At 44.0% G+C, this 17,296-nt stretch overlaps 1 protein-coding gene across 2 annotated transcripts in view; it reads right to left on the bottom strand.

Annotated features, from left to right (window-relative positions):
* Window positions 1-17,296, bottom strand: part of SKP2 (S-phase kinase associated protein 2) — a 31,455-nt gene that overhangs the window by 8,881 nt on the left and 5,278 nt on the right. For both annotated transcript variants that reach the window (XM_032471009.1, XM_006185130.3), the window contains exons 3-7: window positions 11,366-11,477; window positions 9,032-9,175; window positions 7,640-7,774; window positions 5,525-5,623; window positions 4,203-4,333 (exon numbers count right to left, since the gene is read on the bottom strand). In XM_032471009.1, the coding sequence (XP_032326900.1) occupies window positions 4,203-4,333; window positions 5,525-5,623; window positions 7,640-7,774; window positions 9,032-9,175; window positions 11,366-11,477 (621 nt within the window). The remainder of the gene's footprint in view (window positions 1-4,202; window positions 4,334-5,524; window positions 5,624-7,639; window positions 7,775-9,031; window positions 9,176-11,365; window positions 11,478-17,296) is intronic.

The following is a 17,296-nucleotide window of genomic DNA, read 5'->3' as shown; positions in this document are numbered from 1 at the left end:
ACAGCTATGTCTTCAGCACCACCCCGGAATCCTAGACCTGCATTTTCAACTTGCCTCCTCAGCTTACCCGCTGGGCTATGCGACAGACCTCCCAAATTTACTCCTAAAACTAAACACTTGATTCCTCCCCTAAATCTGCTCCTTCCCTAAAGTCTTCGCCAGCTCAGTAAGTAGGAACTTCCCTGGTTCAGCGGCCGAGGCCAAAAGCCTGGGAGTCACCCTCGACTGTTTCCTCATGTCCCACATCCAACTTGTTACCAAATTCTGTTAGGCTGGCTTTCAAAATGCGCCCCAAATCGCATTATTCCTTACTTCCTCAAATGTTACTACCCTTGTCTCCAGCAGGCTTTTCTCAACACAGCACCAGAAGGAGACTTTTAAAAGGTGAGTTGGATCATATCATCCCCGCTCAAAATACCCCAGGGGCCTCCCATCTTAGGAAGAAATTGAAACAGAGCTCTTGCCTTGGCTCAGAGAACCCCTGGCTACCTCACCTCCCACCACTGTCCTCCTTGCCCCCCCTCCCACACTGGCTCCCCAGTGTGGGGAGGCTCCAAGAGGAAGAAACCTCAAACATTAATAAAGTTTGTCTATTTAAAAAAAACAAATAACATTTATTAATTCGCTTTCTGATTACAAAAGTAGCACGTGAGACTTTCCTCCCAATGCACTTGCTGGTCCTTAGTTCTAGGATGTTCCTTCCTTATCTACATGGCTCACTCCTTCAGGTCTGTGCGCAAGTTATCACTTCCTCAGGGAGGCCTTCTCTGTGACCATCCATCTCAAAATAGACCCCTCCCTGTGACCCTCTACCTGATCACTCTGCTTTAAATTTTTCCTCCTTGCATTTTTACCTTCTTTTCATAACATTTTGTTACTTGTTGATCATCTAGCTCCCCAACCCAAATGGAAGCATCACGAGGATGACTTTATCTGCTTTGTTCAAATCCACACGTCCCAAGTCTGGAACAGGGCCTTGTGCATTACAGGTGCTCAATAAACATTTGTTTCATGAGTGACTGAAAAATGAAGGTGTGCACAACACAACCTGGAGTGATCCATCATCTCGCCAGCCAACCAACCGTCCGCAAAACCCATCATCAGATACAGTCTTATTTTGCCGCCACCTGGGAGAGAACGAAACCTTGGGGGTGACACTGGTTAGTCTCTGTCTGTGGCCCTCCCTCGGTGGGAAGGGTTAGTATACAGTAGCCACTGCCAAGATTCCTCTTCACTGTCCCCTTCCCTTCACTTGAGTTAGAAGGGATCTTAGAAACCTGTCACTTTACAGGGGAGACAGTTTTAGCTAGAGAAGTCAAAGTCAAACCCAAGACCGAAAGCCAAGTCCTCCAAGACCTCATTCAGTGCTCATCTGCTGTCCCACAGGGAGGCAGCGATGGCTGGACAAGGGAATAGTTAAGAGCCAACAATGACTGATCTCTCACTATGTGCCAAAAACAACTCAACGTCCTGTCCATGGACTGACTCATGTATTCCTTACTCAAACTCTAACAGGTGGGTTCTACTATTATCTCCATTTTATTGATCACGAAATGGAGGAACAAAAAGGTTAAGCAACTTGCTCAAGGCTACCCAGTTAATGGCAGGGTGGGTACTTGAACCTAGGCAGCCTGGCACCAGTCTAGGAGCTAAAAAAATCTATATTATCATCTATATGGTGAAATAGTGTGCGCCATAGTAAAAAGACATCCATTCAAAAATCTTTGATTCTCATTGAATAATTAAGAAAACTCACACTTCAACTTACACTCTGCGTCTCTGTCTTGCCCTGAATGTGTCTAGCAAGCAGGATTTTACTACCTCTCATTCCTGCCAAAACTCAGTAAAAAGGCGATCTGTTCTTTTTTGGAGGAACAAAGAAAAGTGTTTTAAGCCAAACTTGGACACCATTTACAGCAGTTTGCCTACAGCAGAGTTTCACGACCTTGCACCCAGGACCTCAGTTCAGTACAGAAAAACTCTCCAGAGAGAAGTGGGAAATTCTGAAATGGGACAGAAATGTACATAGGGCACTGTCTTCTCTTTTCATAGTGATGAAGAGGGAAGAAGCAGTGGTGGGATTCAAAGTGAAGAGGATCCTCATGGGTGGCAGTCTAAAATCCTCAGAAGGCAACTTGGCAAGAACTAGCCAGCGTTTGAGAATGAGCCTAATCCTTGACCTGGCAATTCATCCTTAGAAATGCACTCAAAGATTCGTCTCTGTCTGTGACATGGTTGTTGATAAAAGGGAAAAACTGCAAAGATTCTAAATATCCATTACAAGGAGATCAACTGAGTAAGTTATTCATGAATCAGTACAAATGATTCCAAATATATTTGATGGAATATCACACAGCCACTGAGAATGATTTGCATGTAGCTACTGAAATGGGGTTTTCTGAAATATAAACATATCACAAAGCATTCCATACACTATGCCCCATTCTAAAAAACAAACAAAAAAACCCCCACAGTTTTTAACAGGAAAAAGATTGTCAAAATGTTAGTGAGGTTGTTGATTTGTTTTTGTGTTTTTACATGTTTTAGGTATATTTGAGAATGACTATAACCAGATTTGAAATTGTGTTCAAAGGGAAAAAATGGAGAACAGGAATACTGAGTGTGGAGGGGAGTGGTTAAGAAAGACACCACTGCTGCTTTCACAGATCTCTAACGAAAACGTTCCCCTTGCCTGAGAACATGGGCATCTGGACTCAAGCACAGGCAAAGGACTTGAACCCCTGGTCACTTAGGAGAACCTCACAGCTATTTACTACAGCCTTGTACATCTGACTTACTTACCAGAGGACGCATCATATCCTGGAGAAGTAGTTTTCAAACACTCCTTAGATTTTAAGAAGATACATTCTGCACATGTTTGGTTCAAATCTTTTTACGTATAATAAAAACTATAATAAACAAAAGCATGGATATTTGGATGAGTTGACACACCATCCGGACACGAAGGTAGGCTGATTTGTGTGGCTGGTGTAAAATAACTAGGCTATGTGAGGCCACAGCCCGAGATCGTGAGGGAAAATCACTAAAATGCTAAGTGACATAAGGCAGATGGAGAAAGAGACATACTGTATATCACTTATACGGGGAATCTAAAAAGTACAGAAAACTACTGAATATAACAAAAAAGAAGCAGACTCACAAACACAGAGAACAAACTAGTGTTACCAGTGGGGAGAGGGAAGTGGGGAGGGACAGTCCAGGGATGGGGGATTAAGAGGTACGAACTCCTAGGTATAAAATAAGCTATAAGGATATGTCATACGTACAACATGGGGAATAGAGCCAGTATTTTATAACTATAAATGCAGAATAACCTTGAAAAAACTGTACTGTGACTCACTATTCACTATGCACACCTGTAACATATGTAATAGTGCACAGCAACCATACTTCAATTAAAAAAAAAAACTTGCCCTTTGCAAACACTTATCTTGCCAAATCAAGATTTTGTCAACATCAGACAAAGAAAACAAAGCATAACTGGATGTTAAGGCTTACAAAGGCTACGCTTGTCACGCCCAACACCTGACTTCAAATGCCTGTGTTCATCTAAATAATCTCTTTGTCCTCTTAGACTGAATTGCCAAGTAAGAGCTATAAATATGAACTTGGAAAGAGGACTCATAAACAGGGTTTTCAACCTTAGCACTACTGTCATTCCAGACCAGATTCTTTTTTGTGTGATATTCTTCCATCCTGAACATTGTTTGCCAGCATTCCTGGCTTCTACTCACTAGATGCCAGTTAACACCCCCTGTAGTCATGACAACCAAAAATGTCTCCAGACCTCGTCAAGTGTCCCCCTGCAGGTAAAACTGTCCCCAGTTGAGAATCACTGCTTAACTCTAATCAAACACTGCATTGATCGATTTTTATGTTGGGGTTTTACCTAGTAATTTAGTTAATTAAAAGAAGTTCTTCTGCTTAAAAATTGTTTCAAAGTATAAATGTTTCCACTTCTAGATTCTGTATGCAAACCTTGACGCTATCCCACTAGCCATTTGCCTTTACCTAACCCTTCTAACCAGCCGCACCTCATCTGAAAAACGGGAAGAGGAACACATGCACTGGATTGTAGGAGACAACTTCTGGGGGCCCGCGCTCAGGAGATGCTCAATGAATCAGACCTGCTGTTGTCCTGGTTGCCAGTGTTAAGGGCCCAGCAGCCTGGAGGGTCTCACCTGATTTCTGGAGATTCTTCCGGTAGCCGCTAAGGTTCAGCTGGGTGATGGTCTCCGACACGTGTGCAACCGCCACCTGCACGTGCTTTTCAGTGAAGTCGTAACACCAGGAGAGATTCAGCTCATCCAACCTGCACACAAGAGGGGTGATAAGGAAAGCAGGAAGCCATCGCCCGGAATGAGTTCTCCAGGCACCGCTGCCTCAGGCTGCAAGCAAAGAAAACACAAAGCCCTCGACTGTCCCTACCATTTTCTGCACAGAACCTCTGCTTCTCTCAGCAGCTCCGACGTCAGCTCACCTGAAATTGCCTTCTCCCACCTTGTTCTAGTTTGTTCCAGAAAGCTGCCAGGGCATCTAAGTCAAGGGCTTGGTGAATGCTGCCCCCTTCTGGAAATGGAGGGGAGCGCTCAATTCTGATGCCTGATGGCTGATGGCTCAAACTCACTCCAGGACTAGATGTAGAAATTCTAGCCTGTTTTCTTTCTCACCCTCCCAGGTTGTTAGCAAAAACTACACAGTATGAGCAATCATCTGAGATGCTTTAAAACACTGGTGGGTTGTACCGGGGATTCCTAATAACGAGACCCTGACATTACAAAAATCCACTTTATCTTCTTTGGCCTCTGCTAACTGAGAAAATGAGGGCTTCAAAGAAAAAGCCCAACCATTAAACTACATACTCCGTCCCTGGCATTGCTGAGAAAATGTAGGGCTGCCATTTTACCTCACTGATAACATTCTTATCCAAAGGCAATTTCAACAGACCATTAAGGAGAAACAGGTACAGAGACCAAAGGGGTATTAAAGAGGACACACACACACACAGTAAGGGGTATTCTGTGAACCATGTACCCTCTCATTTATTAGTTTCTGTAACTCTGTAGCCTTCATTTATATACTGACATTATTACACAATGTAAAAGGTATTTTTAATGGAATCGCCCAAATTCATAACCAATTTAATCAAAACTGTTAAGTTAGGTCTATAGATGCTATGGGGGGAAAAAAGCCTGACTATGCAGTCAGGTGTAAACAGATTAATTTCAACCACACAGTTGATAAACACACTACTAAATTTTCCTTATTTTAATAGTAACAGGGGAAAAAAGAGATCACTACACAAGTATCCTTTGCAAACTTAATTGATTTGGCTCCTGAGTTTGGACAGAAAGTTTGGAAGGCGAAGGATATTACATTACCCAAATCAAGAGCTCGGAGAGTTAGGAAGAGCTTAAAAATTTTACCCAGTTCTATTCTGATGTGAGAGAGAATTGTATATTTGAAATAACAGTTCTATCATCAAATCTCAAATCTCTCCTACCTGGAGCAGCTGCTCAGCAAAGTCTTCAGGGCAGATTCAGAGAATCCAGAACACCCAGAAAAGTTTAGCCGCACTAAATTTGTGTTCTGAGCAAGGTTACTGGAAAACAGAGAACAAGGACGTAAGAATATCAGCAAGACACTCTTATTCAATCAATAAGCATGAAGCTCAGTGAGGTAGTTAAGCACACAGGCCTCTGAGTCAGAAGTGAGTTTGTACAATGAGGTATCAGTCAGAATAGCCATCATCAAAAAGTCTACAAATAATAAACACTGGAGAGGATGCGGAGAAAAGGGAACCCTCCTACACTGTTGTGGGAATGTAAACTGGTGCAGCCATTATGGAAACAGTATGGAGGTTTCTTAAAAAATTAAAAATAATAATATGATCCAACAATCCCACTCCTGGGCATATATCCCTGAAAAGACAAAAACTTTAATGTGAAAAGATACATAAACAGAAAAATGTTCACAGCAGGACTATTTATAATAGCCAAGACATTAAAGTAACCTAAACACCCATCGACAGATGAATGGATAAAGAAGATGTGGCATACATATAGATATGTACAAATATACACAATGGAGTATTATTCAGCCATAAAAAGTAATGAAATAATGCTATTTGCAGCAATGTGGAAGTACCTAGAGATTACCCTACTAAGTGAAGTCAGACACAGAGAAAGACAAATATATATCACTTATATGTGAAATATAAAATAAACAACACAGATGAACTTATTTACAAAATAGAAACAGACTCACAGACATAGAAAACAAACTTACGGTTACCAAAGGGGAAAAGGGTAAGGCAGAGGGGTAAATTAGGAGTTCGGGATTAACAGATACACACTACTAAACTACAAGGTCCTATTGTACAGCACAGGGAACTATATTCAATACCTTGTAATAACCTATAATGGAAAAGAATCTGAAAAAGAATATATATATATGTCTATATATATATATATATAGGTATCTATGTATAATTGAATCACTTTCCTGTACACCAGAAACACATTATAAATCAATTAATATTTCAATAAAAAATAAAATAAAAGTGAAATAACAATGGGGAAAATAAGTGAGCTTTATTTCATGTCTTACTATCTGTATGACACCAAGCAGGATATTTTGCCTTAGTTTGCTCATCTGTGAAATGGCAGTATCAGTACTTTTTCGGTAGGGTTGTTAAAATTTAATGATACAATATAATAAAGGGCTTCGCATTGTGACTGGCACAGCGTAAGTACACAGGAAACACTGATCAATGTACTTTTTAAATTGGAAAAAAAAAAAAAAACTTAAAACAACCCAGTAATGAAATAAACATATTTCCATTTCACCCATAATTGGACTTAGCTTGCAGGTAAACTTCCACTTATAAATTCACCAGGGTCTTTCAATTATATTTACCCTCTCCTCTTCATTCCCAAATGCCTCATGTTAGTGAAACTTAGTGATTAAGAGCAAGAGTTCTGGAATCATACTATATTGCCAGGGCCAAATCTTGGTTCTGCCACCTACTAACTGAACTTGGACAAGTTATTCAGCCTCTCTGTTCCTCAGTTTCCACATCTGTAAAAAGTGAACAATAAGAATATATTTCATCGAGTTGCTGTGAGAATTACATCAAAATACTTTTAAAGACCCTAGTACCTGACACATAGTAAGTGCTCAATAAATGCTAGCTGCTATTACCATCCTGAATGAGTATGAGAATATATTCCATACTCCACTTAAGAGTCACTTCCTCTGAGAAGTCTGCCCTCCCAAAATTTAATTAGGCCTCTCTGTGTGTTGCCACATATAAGCCATCACATTTTACAAACACACTGCACTGAAATTATCTGTCTCTCCCACAAAGGAGGCAGGGACCATGCCATGATTCATCCCTGTGCTTCCAGAACCTAGCATGAGGCCTGGCAATACAGTGAGCACGCAAACTCTGGTTGCCTACAAGAATCCTGGAAAGTTTGGCAGAAGCTGGAACACTGCACTGGATATTTTCTGAGTCCATCTGGACATGGACAGGGCGCCCCAGTGATATTCAGGCAACAAAATGAACCAACACAAAAACATCTGCCTTTGTGACACACTTCTGGCTGCCACTCACTTGACAATGGGATCTGAGAGCTGCAGGCCTTCCAGGCTGAGGTTCTGCAACTTGGAGCACTGAGACAGGAGCCCGCGGAGGGTAGACGCGTCAATGACCGAGTTCGAAAGGTCCATGTGCTGCACACGAAAAGGGCTGGACACAGAAGGAACTAGTTCAGAGCAGTACATCCAGATCAAATCCAACCCCTCCCCTCCCCAAGTGAGAACTGCAAACAAGACTCCACACACACATTTCAAGTACTCGCTAGAGTTTTGGTCATAAAAGAAATTGCTACAAGCTAATTTCCAACCTCATTCATTTTAAAATTCAAGAGGATTTCTGCCAAGTCCAGATGTTATGCCAGGATAGTCCAACTTAGGAAAGTAGTGAGTGGGTGTCAGGAGAATGAGCTGGATGCGGGAGACAAGGAGCTTATGGCCATGATAGGGACCGGCGAGGGTGAGTGGGTGGATTACCCAACCAGGGAAGACGGGAAGGGCAACTTGTAATGAGAGGCTAATCTCGAGGTCCTTGGAGGAAATTCAGGTTCAACACCTTTAGGTGATGAGAAATACGAGTTTGTTTGAAAGATGCTGCTGGGCTAGAGATGATAATCTGAGAGTCTTGGCCTAAACGTGGGTGCACAAGACGCAGCTTGTCCACGACTGTGTGTGGATCAGAGAGAGAAGGCGGCAGGGACAGACTCGAGGGTAACACAGGGAAGCACACACGTGGAGGAGACCCAGGAGCAGCAGTGGGAGAGGGATAAGCACCAGTGAGAGGAGCGCCACCACGTGACCGCGGACAGAAGGGGAAAAGGACTGAGTTGCTGTCGGCTCTGCTGTCTTTGGCTGATTTTTCTGTTCAGTATCCAGTGATGCTGCTCATGTGTGAGATGGCACTAAACCATATTGCAAAACCGTCAGTAACAGAGAAATACTTGTTCAGTGCATTCCAAACAACAAACCAAAAGAGGGACATTTTTTTTCAGGATGCAGATTTGTCCATGGTAGGATCAGAAACCCAGAGCGACAAAAGCCTCCTCACATTTTCACATATTTTCTTTCTTAGACATGGGCAGCCGGGAAAGAGTGAGGCTGCCGTGTGTCTGCTGGAGGGTGTTCTGCTCGGCTCCCACCTCTTGGGATGCAGGACGCCCATCTGCTTGAGGACCCCAAATGCATCTTAGACTCCAGGAAGAGTCCAAGAGCAACCCCGAGTTAAAATAGAAATGGTGTCACTGGAACCCGTGCCATGTTTCAACACAAAGGCCACATGATAAAATAATATGCAATTAATATCCCAGACTGTACAGATGACCTGTCACAGGCTGTAAGCCTGGACATAGAGAAAAAGACATTTTGATCTGTTTTCTACCTCAAGATTTTTCTAGGAATTCTTCTTTCTTACCTGAAATGTTCAACTAACGGTTGGTCTATAAACGATCGTGGGCAGCGGAAGGCAACCACCCCTCGAGACAGCAGCCGACCAATCACATCCGGGTGGAGGTTTCTACCCGTGAGGTCCAAGGTCTGCCAGAGAGACTCATCAAACCTGGAAGAGAGGAGGAGCTCCACGTGGTGAGTCTGGCACTGGACACCGGAGGCCCTCAACACTTACTAACAAGAGGACATGGGCACTAAATCACCTCGAAGCAAATTCTGAAGGAACCTATGTTTTTAAGTTGACTATACAATTAGCAATAATATTCTTAAGGCACTATTGACTCTATCTTGGACCAATTGTGGATAAGCCTTCATCTTCCTCTTTATATGGATTTCTAATGAGCAAAGCAATGATCTGGAACCAGAGAATAAAATTCCAGCATTCAAGCTGATAACTTTAAAAAATGCTTGTTCCAATCACCTAAAGGATTATTGCACAGATGGGCAGGTTCAACGTGGCGTGAATGAGTCCACCTGCCACTTCTGTAAAGCATGAACAGCTTACACACAATTAGTCTAAAAAACTGGTAAATGTACCTAAAAGAAGGAAAGTTAGCACTGCTTTACTATGAGATATGGTTATCAGACTTCTGTTAGGAAAAAGAAGTCACAGTTCAGCTCTGATTTACCATAACTTTTAAGCTTAAAAAATATATATACATGCACAGAAATACATGTGTGTGTGTATATATATATATATGAACTAATGTGAAGGAAAAAGGGAAAAATAATACTTAGATTTTGGATAGTGTTTCTAAAGTAAAAAAGAAGTATGAAAATGTACTGAACAGCACAGTAAAGGAGCTTTAATATCCACAGATTAATTCAATTTAACAAAAAAGAAAACATGACACCAAGCCTATGAGGGGACATTTTAAATATTTACTAGCACTTTATTTTTTAATACCACTTGAAATAAGCAGACCACTGGCTAGGATTTTGAAATAATTCTGCATAAATAAACTGTCAACGTGTTATCTGACCTCTATTATTAACAAGGCAGGACTGCAGTGCCTGGCACATAACAAGTGCTTATAAGAAATGTCAGTTACTACTTGTATGACAACTGAGATGAAGATTAATAGACTGCATGGAGAGGACAGTGGTTGGGAAAAGAAAATCAAGATGAGGTCACCTGGGCAGGGATAAGTGAAAGTCCACCTCCACCCACTTGCTCCAGCATTCCAGGTGTGCAAACCTCTCCGGGGCTTTTGTAAGCAAATGCAGTCAGCCCTCCCTACCAGCGGCTTCTGCATCCGCAGATACAGAGACAGAGGGCCGACCGTCCCACGCCACTTTATATAAGGGACTTGAGCATCCATTAATTTGGGTACCCCCAGGGAGTCCCAGAACCAACGCCCAGTGGATACCAAGGGATGACTGTCGCCCACTCCTGTAAATACCCAGAGTGTCTTATTTCCAGCACACCTGTGAATGGAAGGGAAGGGGCTCCTGCTGGACTCCGTGAGAGTCCTGGATGCGTGGAGGGAGAAGAGACATAGACGGCTTTTCAGCACAAAGCAAAGGTGGCCAGGTGGATGAGTATGAGAAAACGTGAAGATGCAAAAGACAGTCAAATTGAAAAGCAAAGCCTTTTCTTCCTGCTTCTGGCCTGTTACTGCCTTCCCAGCTCACCAAGACTTCCCAGGTGCAGCTCACTGTCCATACCCGAAAAGTGTTGCCCCCAAACCAACAAAAACACCCACAACTGTTGGCTGCCATGTGCTGACCACTTGCACGAGCCACACACTGCTCCAGCAAGCATCCTGATATTTCACCCGCACAACGGCGCTGTCCTGCAGGTACCATCATCCCCATTTTACATACGGTGGCACTGAGGCTCAGAAGCGTCAAGTACCTCACTCAGGTGACACAAAGCCTAGGTGGCAGAGGCTGAGTTCCCGCTCAGGTCTAATGCCAGAGCCCCGAGTCCTCTCTCCCCATCGCTCTCACTGCCCAGCCCACCTGGAGTGTGAGGAGCTGCTGGCTGGGCCTTGCTGCACCTCCATCACTCCCTTCAACCTGGCCCTGGCCCTGGCCCTGGCCCCGGCCCCGAGTCAGCATCCAGTAAACACAGGGAAAAGAGGTTTTCAGTAATAGGGTAAGTCGCCTCTGTGAGAATCTTCCCTTCACTGTGTGAAGTAAGACACTATTTAGTAATAAAAGTGAGAAGATAGCTAGTTTTCTTTGTGCTACTACACTTTTCCTGGTGTTTAGTTTCACCAGACCCAAATGAATAAATAAATAAGCCTCCTCTTCTCCTCCCCCACCTATACCAGAAGGGCTGAAAAATACTCACGCTAGATGATACCATCTCTTACAAACACTGGAGACTTTCAGGAGTTCGGGGAGACACAGGCAGGAAAAGATTCCTAAGAGCAGCTCATCCGGAAGCGAGTCCCAAGAAACTCCTTTGAGAGAAAAAAAAAATGTGTTCTCATCACCATTCTTTTGCCGTATCAAGTCTACTGAGTCTTTCTATGCACCTAAAGGAGACACGATATTTAGCTTAAAAGAGGGATGTAATGCTAAATGAATTACTCATCCTCGTAACTGTTTTTCAGTTCACCCACTGCCTATGTACCCTGAAGTGAGCACCAGACTTTCTCAGCAAAGGAGAAAAGAGAATGCCAAGAATTTTTCAAAACAAAGGAAAAAGAATTATTTTTCATAACATTCTTCCCTTCAGCCCCCGCCAGCCCGTCTTGAGCAAGGACTAGACTAACTGGTTCAGAGCAGGTCCCATCCTTCTCAGATCTCACATAACAGCATCTAAGACATCACGATGCTTTTGGTTGCCAAGGAATGCGTTTCTCTCCTAAGCAGATTCGGGTAGTGGATTTAACCAGCAGTGACCTTTTTAAATAAGGCAAATGGATCTTCCTCCCTCTTCTTTCAGGTTTACAGAAAGCGCTCAAGTCAATTTTACCTAAAACCACATCCAAAGGGAACTTTCATCTATTAATTCAACAAAACGTGTACCGGGCACTCACTACGGTGCCCGGGAACGTCTTAGGTGTCGGGGAGACAAAAATACCTTATCTTCATGGAGCTTACGTTCTAGGGGGAGGAAAACAATGACACAACATTATGTGATATGCTAAAAATTGTTAAATATGCTAAAAATTACATGATGTGTTAATACAGATAAGTGCTACGCAGAAATATTATGCAGGGCAAAGGAGAGGACGGGGGATGGTGGTCAAAGCCTGAGCACAGTGGTCAGGGAAGGCGATTGTGAGCAAAGGCTGAACACAGAGAGGGAGCCAGCCTGAGTCTCTGAGGTGTGTTTTTGAGGAACAGCAAGGAGGCCAGTGGAGAAGAACAGAGTAAGTTGCAGGCGAATGGAGAGGTCAGAGGGGTGAGAGGGGGCCGGGTCAGGCAGGACTTTCTATGCCATGAGGCCTTTGGCTTTGACTCTGAAGGTGCTGAGGAGCTACTAGAGAGTTCTGAGCATGGGAAAGACAGGATCTTACGTAGGTTTTAAAAGAATCACTTTGGCTGCTGTGTTCAGAATAAACTGGAGGGAGAAAAAGGTGGACGCAGGAAAACCGGTTTTCTTGGTCTTATAAAAACAGTCTCTAAATAGCTATTCAACCAGTATTAAACTCTTACGTGTGAGTGTATAGAATAACCTACAAGATCAGGATAATAAGACAATGGCCAAGAAGGAAACAAGGACGCACCAAGAAATATGGAGTGAGTGGTGAGATTAGTTTAGTAACTTGCCTTCTTGGTCTACCTCCAATCGATCCGACAGACCAATTTTGGCGCAATCCTCTCCCCTCTGTGGTTAATTTTAGTGCCAACTTAACTGGGTCAAGGGGTGCCCAGATATTTGGTTAAACCTTCTTCCAGGTGTGTCTGCACTTTGGGATGAAAGTAACATCTGATCAACAGACTGAGAAAAGCAGACTGCTCTCCCCAGTGTGGGCAGGCCTCATCCAATCCAAGGCCAGGTTAGAACAAAAGGCTGATTAAGGGAGAAGTGGCTCTCTCCCTTCTTTGAGCTGGGACTTGGGTCTCCCCTCCTGTCTTCAGACCTGGGCTGAAACTTACCCCATCTGTTGCTCTGGTACTCAGGCCTTTGGACTGAACATTTGGGTCTTTTCAGCTTCCAGGATCACATAAGCCAATTCCTTAATAATGACTCTCCTTACATCTCTGATTTGTAGTGTCTCTGGAGAACCCTAATTCTCACCCCCGACCCCTCCATTTAAAAAGTGTCAGTATTTACTGAACATGCACCCTGTACCAGGCTCTGTGGAGACCATGACGGAGAAGGCACTGGAGAGTGATAAATGTGGCAAGCTGTGGCCTCTAGGCAGTATTCCTGGGCAATCTTTCCCTTGATTAGAACCCTTCAATAGTGCCCCTGAACATTCAGCCTGAAGTCTACACTGCTTAGCAAGAAATTTAAAGCTTTCATGTCACGGTCCCACTCATTTTTCTAGGTTCATTATCTAGAAATATGTTCTAGCCATTTGGAGCTACTTGTAATTTTTAGAATGAGTCATTCGGCATCACGTCTCACTGCCTCTGTACATCCTGTGCCCACCCCTGACTGCTAGTAATTTAAAATCAAGTGGCCATTAATGCCCCCATTCCTATGGAAGTCCTCCCATGATATCATGAAGAACAAGTCACTTTTTTAACCACAATTTTATTATTTCCTTGCTCATCTGTCTAGACTCCCACTAGGCCATGAGTTCTTAAGAACAAGAACCTGATTTTTTTTTTTTTTCAAATCAACCTTTGTATTCCGAGGAACTAGCACAATGTCTGATACACTCATCCATTCATACATTTATTGAACTGTGCTACATGCTAGGGTCTGCTCTACAGACAAAGACGAACAAGGCATGGCCCGCTCAGAGTTTACATCTTACCACGATGTGCATACTCTTTAAGAACGGGCATCTTGTTAGCACTTCTCTTGCATGTTCAATGAAATCTTGATTGCAGAATGGGCTGTTTTTAATGGAGTTTTAGTCTGTGTACTAAAAACTTCACTGAACACAATGAAATGGGAGCTATCTCATAATCCAGACTTCAGATATTCTCATTGGCCTTCCATGTTAGTCTGTTTGGGCTGCTATCACAAAGATACCATAAACTGGGTGGCTTAAATGAGAGGCAGAGACAAACAAACAGGAAATGTCAATAAAGCATCCCCATGGGCTATGGTAGGGTTCAGGGTGCTGTGCTGCGCAGGGTGTGGGGGTACAGCAGTGGTCAGTGGAAACATGAGTAGGAGAGATGCAGTTGCTCAGTGACGACCCGCCCCTCCCTCCCTAGAGGACAGAAGTAAATGACTGACTGAGGCTCTGAAACCTAGGGGTGGAGGGATGAAGGCAGATCATGCACGCAGACCCTGGACCATGACCTGGGGAGGCAGCTAGCTCCTCAGTGTGGCAACAAAGATCCTGGTCCAAGGTCAGTGTGGACAGAGGATGTAAGTTTTCCAACAGGGTACCTGCTCTGCTCCCCGAATTGGAAAAAAGTTGATGAATGGGCTTTTCTCAAGTTTTTCTTCCGTTAATTCTTAACTCCCTGATCTCTGCTGCCTTTTGCATATAGAGATCAGATTTTACCATTTGATTTGGCAAAGAATTACACGCTTAGCGCAACTTTGAATCTGATGTGTTGAGAACCATCCTGATACCGGGTGCTTGGCCTCCCCAACAAGTCTGTGAACTAGGGGACTGAGGAGGAAGCACCGCCTTGACTGGAATTCGGCTCTGCTGCCTCCGAGTCTGTGAACCTTAGGCAAGTTACTCAATCCCTCTGGGGCTCGGTTTCTTCATCTGTAGGAATGGGAATAAAAAGGTTTATCTTTCAAAGTTGTTCACTGTGAAGATTAAGTAACTTATGACAAAAAGATTAAGCAGCAGAGAGTCAAACTTTCTCTTTCTTGCCTCCACACCTCTCCCTGCACCTTTAAATCTGTACATTTTCCTTTGGTGACCTTTTCTTTTCAATGCTGCTTGGAATTTTCAGCTACGTGAAAACATCTAAGGTCTGAGTAGGGTTTGGATAAGGGCTGCATCAGGTGATTTAGTCAAGACCCCAAAACACCCTCCATCTAAGTCTGGGATCCCCAGAAGCAGATCTTGATGATCTGAATTAAAGTGTTTATTTGGAAAGTGATCTCAGAAAAGTACTGGAAAGAGTGGAAAGAGACATGGAAGGGCAGGAGGCCAATTTGGGGATGTTAATAAGCAGATTATCGCTATGGAGAGCTGGGGTTCAAATCTGCAGAGGACTCTAGGAAAGCATATAGCATCTGCCCCAGAGCTGTCCCAGCCGAGAGCACAGGTGTTGGAGCACTAATCCACCAACTGCTGTCGCTCATTGGTTGGGGGCTTCTGGGAGGGAGCAGGAATGTTGCCTCCCCAACATACCTGCCCAGAGAAAGCCCTCAAACACAGAGTGTCACCCACTTGGAAGAGAAAGCCATCAGCATAAAAAGGAACTGAGAACTTCAAGGGGCTCTGGATGGAGCACTGAAGTGTCTACACTAAAGATGGTGGGGAAAAGAAACAGGGAGGCTTACTGTGAAGTGCAGAAATTAATTAATGAACTTGATGCCTCCCATTTTATTGGGAAAACGTAAGAAACCAGGAACAATTAGAATATGAGATTGGTAAATCAAATGCTAGAAGGAAAATTTGGCATAGCAATGAATGCAGAAGTCTGCTGAGGACAACAAAGACAGGCAATGAAGCCACGCGAGTAAGCTAAGTCTGAATATTAGGAGGGTTTTGCACTGCAGTGTCCATCTTCACCGCCCAACTCCTCTTCCTCCTTCAGATCTTAGCTTGACTGTCACTTCGTCAGAGGGGCCTTCCCAGGTCACCGTCACAGCCCTGCACCCAGATTTGCACATCTAGCACCTGTCGCGATACCTGACACATAGATCATTGCTCAATGCATAATATCTTTTACTCCCTCTTTATGCAAACTGTGAATGTGCTAATTTGGTCTCTGTGTGACTGGTTAACATTCCTTAATCAATTAACCGCTACAGCCAGTGCCTAGGACAAATCCTGGCAGTGCATATTAGAAAGCGCTCATCTGATAATCTCACAAAGGAATGACTGACACCTGAGAGAAGAATGCTGGCTTTATTTTATAGACAGGCAAGGCTGTTGGCCTCTTAGGACCAGTTTCCTCATTCATAAAATGACAAGGTTGGCCTAGGGCTGTACTTCAACAGACATTCCTGGGTGCCTAACTAATGCATGGGTGCTGAGAGCTGGCTGTGAGGCACAGTCCCCCACCTGATGGCCTCACGGGGAGACAAACTAATAAACAAATGCATAACCTGACATTTAAAACTGCCATTTACTGCAAGCCCTAAAAAATCTCAGGCATTTATTAATGTGCACTGATTCTAATCTCTGCAGCAACCCTGTGTCCGAAGTAGCAGTATCTCATTTTATAGGTGAGCAAACCTCTCTTAGTGGGGTTATTAATTAACCTCACCAAGGGGCTGTGAACTGTTAGGTGGCAGAGCTAAGAGGTAAATGTGGGTCTCTTCTGTTTTCAAACCCCATGTCCCAAGATGAAAGCACAGAGCCACAGAGGTGGCTGTCTGAAGGCAGGCCAGGTGGCGCGGGGCACAGTACCTGCAAAGGAATGGCTCAGCCCTGTAGGTGTTCAGGAGGGATGAAGGCTGAAAACAAGACCCAGGGACAAAGGTACGGACCCCTGTCAGTACGTAGGCTTGGAGATGGGGGGAGGGGCTTCAAGAGAAGATGTAACTAGAATTACACACAATTAGCAAATGGCAGAGTGCAAATTCAAACCCAGCCCTGACTCCAAAAAACCTGCCCTCTTTCTACCCTAGGATTCTCTCTCCTGTTCTGGGTTCTACGAGTTTCAAAAAGGTGAGAGTTCAACTTGACTCGCTATGGAGAAAGGAATCCATTAGGGCATGGAAGGGAGGGGTGGAGGGGAGAGGGAGTGAAACAAAGATGCCGAGAGTTAGCAGTGGGTCGGCTACCAGTCGGAAGGAGCCGTGGCCAAGAGAATGCACAGCCTCTGCTAGCAGCCAAGGACTCAGGGCTGCATGGGGCCGACACGGGACAGCTGACACTGATGCTGGGACCCCCGCCGGGGGTGAAAGCTGGAGGGGTGGGTGGCGTTACAGCCTGAAACTGAATGGTTCCAGCAGATGAGGCAGAAGTCTGTCTTCATATAGCTGCCCTCGTGGCTGGGATCCAGG

The sequence above is a fragment of the Camelus ferus genome, chromosome 3, assembly GCF_009834535.1.
Source record: "Camelus ferus isolate YT-003-E chromosome 3, BCGSAC_Cfer_1.0, whole genome shotgun sequence".
Lineage (NCBI taxonomy): Eukaryota > Metazoa > Chordata > Mammalia > Artiodactyla > Camelidae > Camelus > Camelus ferus.
This window is presented reverse-complemented; position numbering and strand designations above follow the sequence as displayed.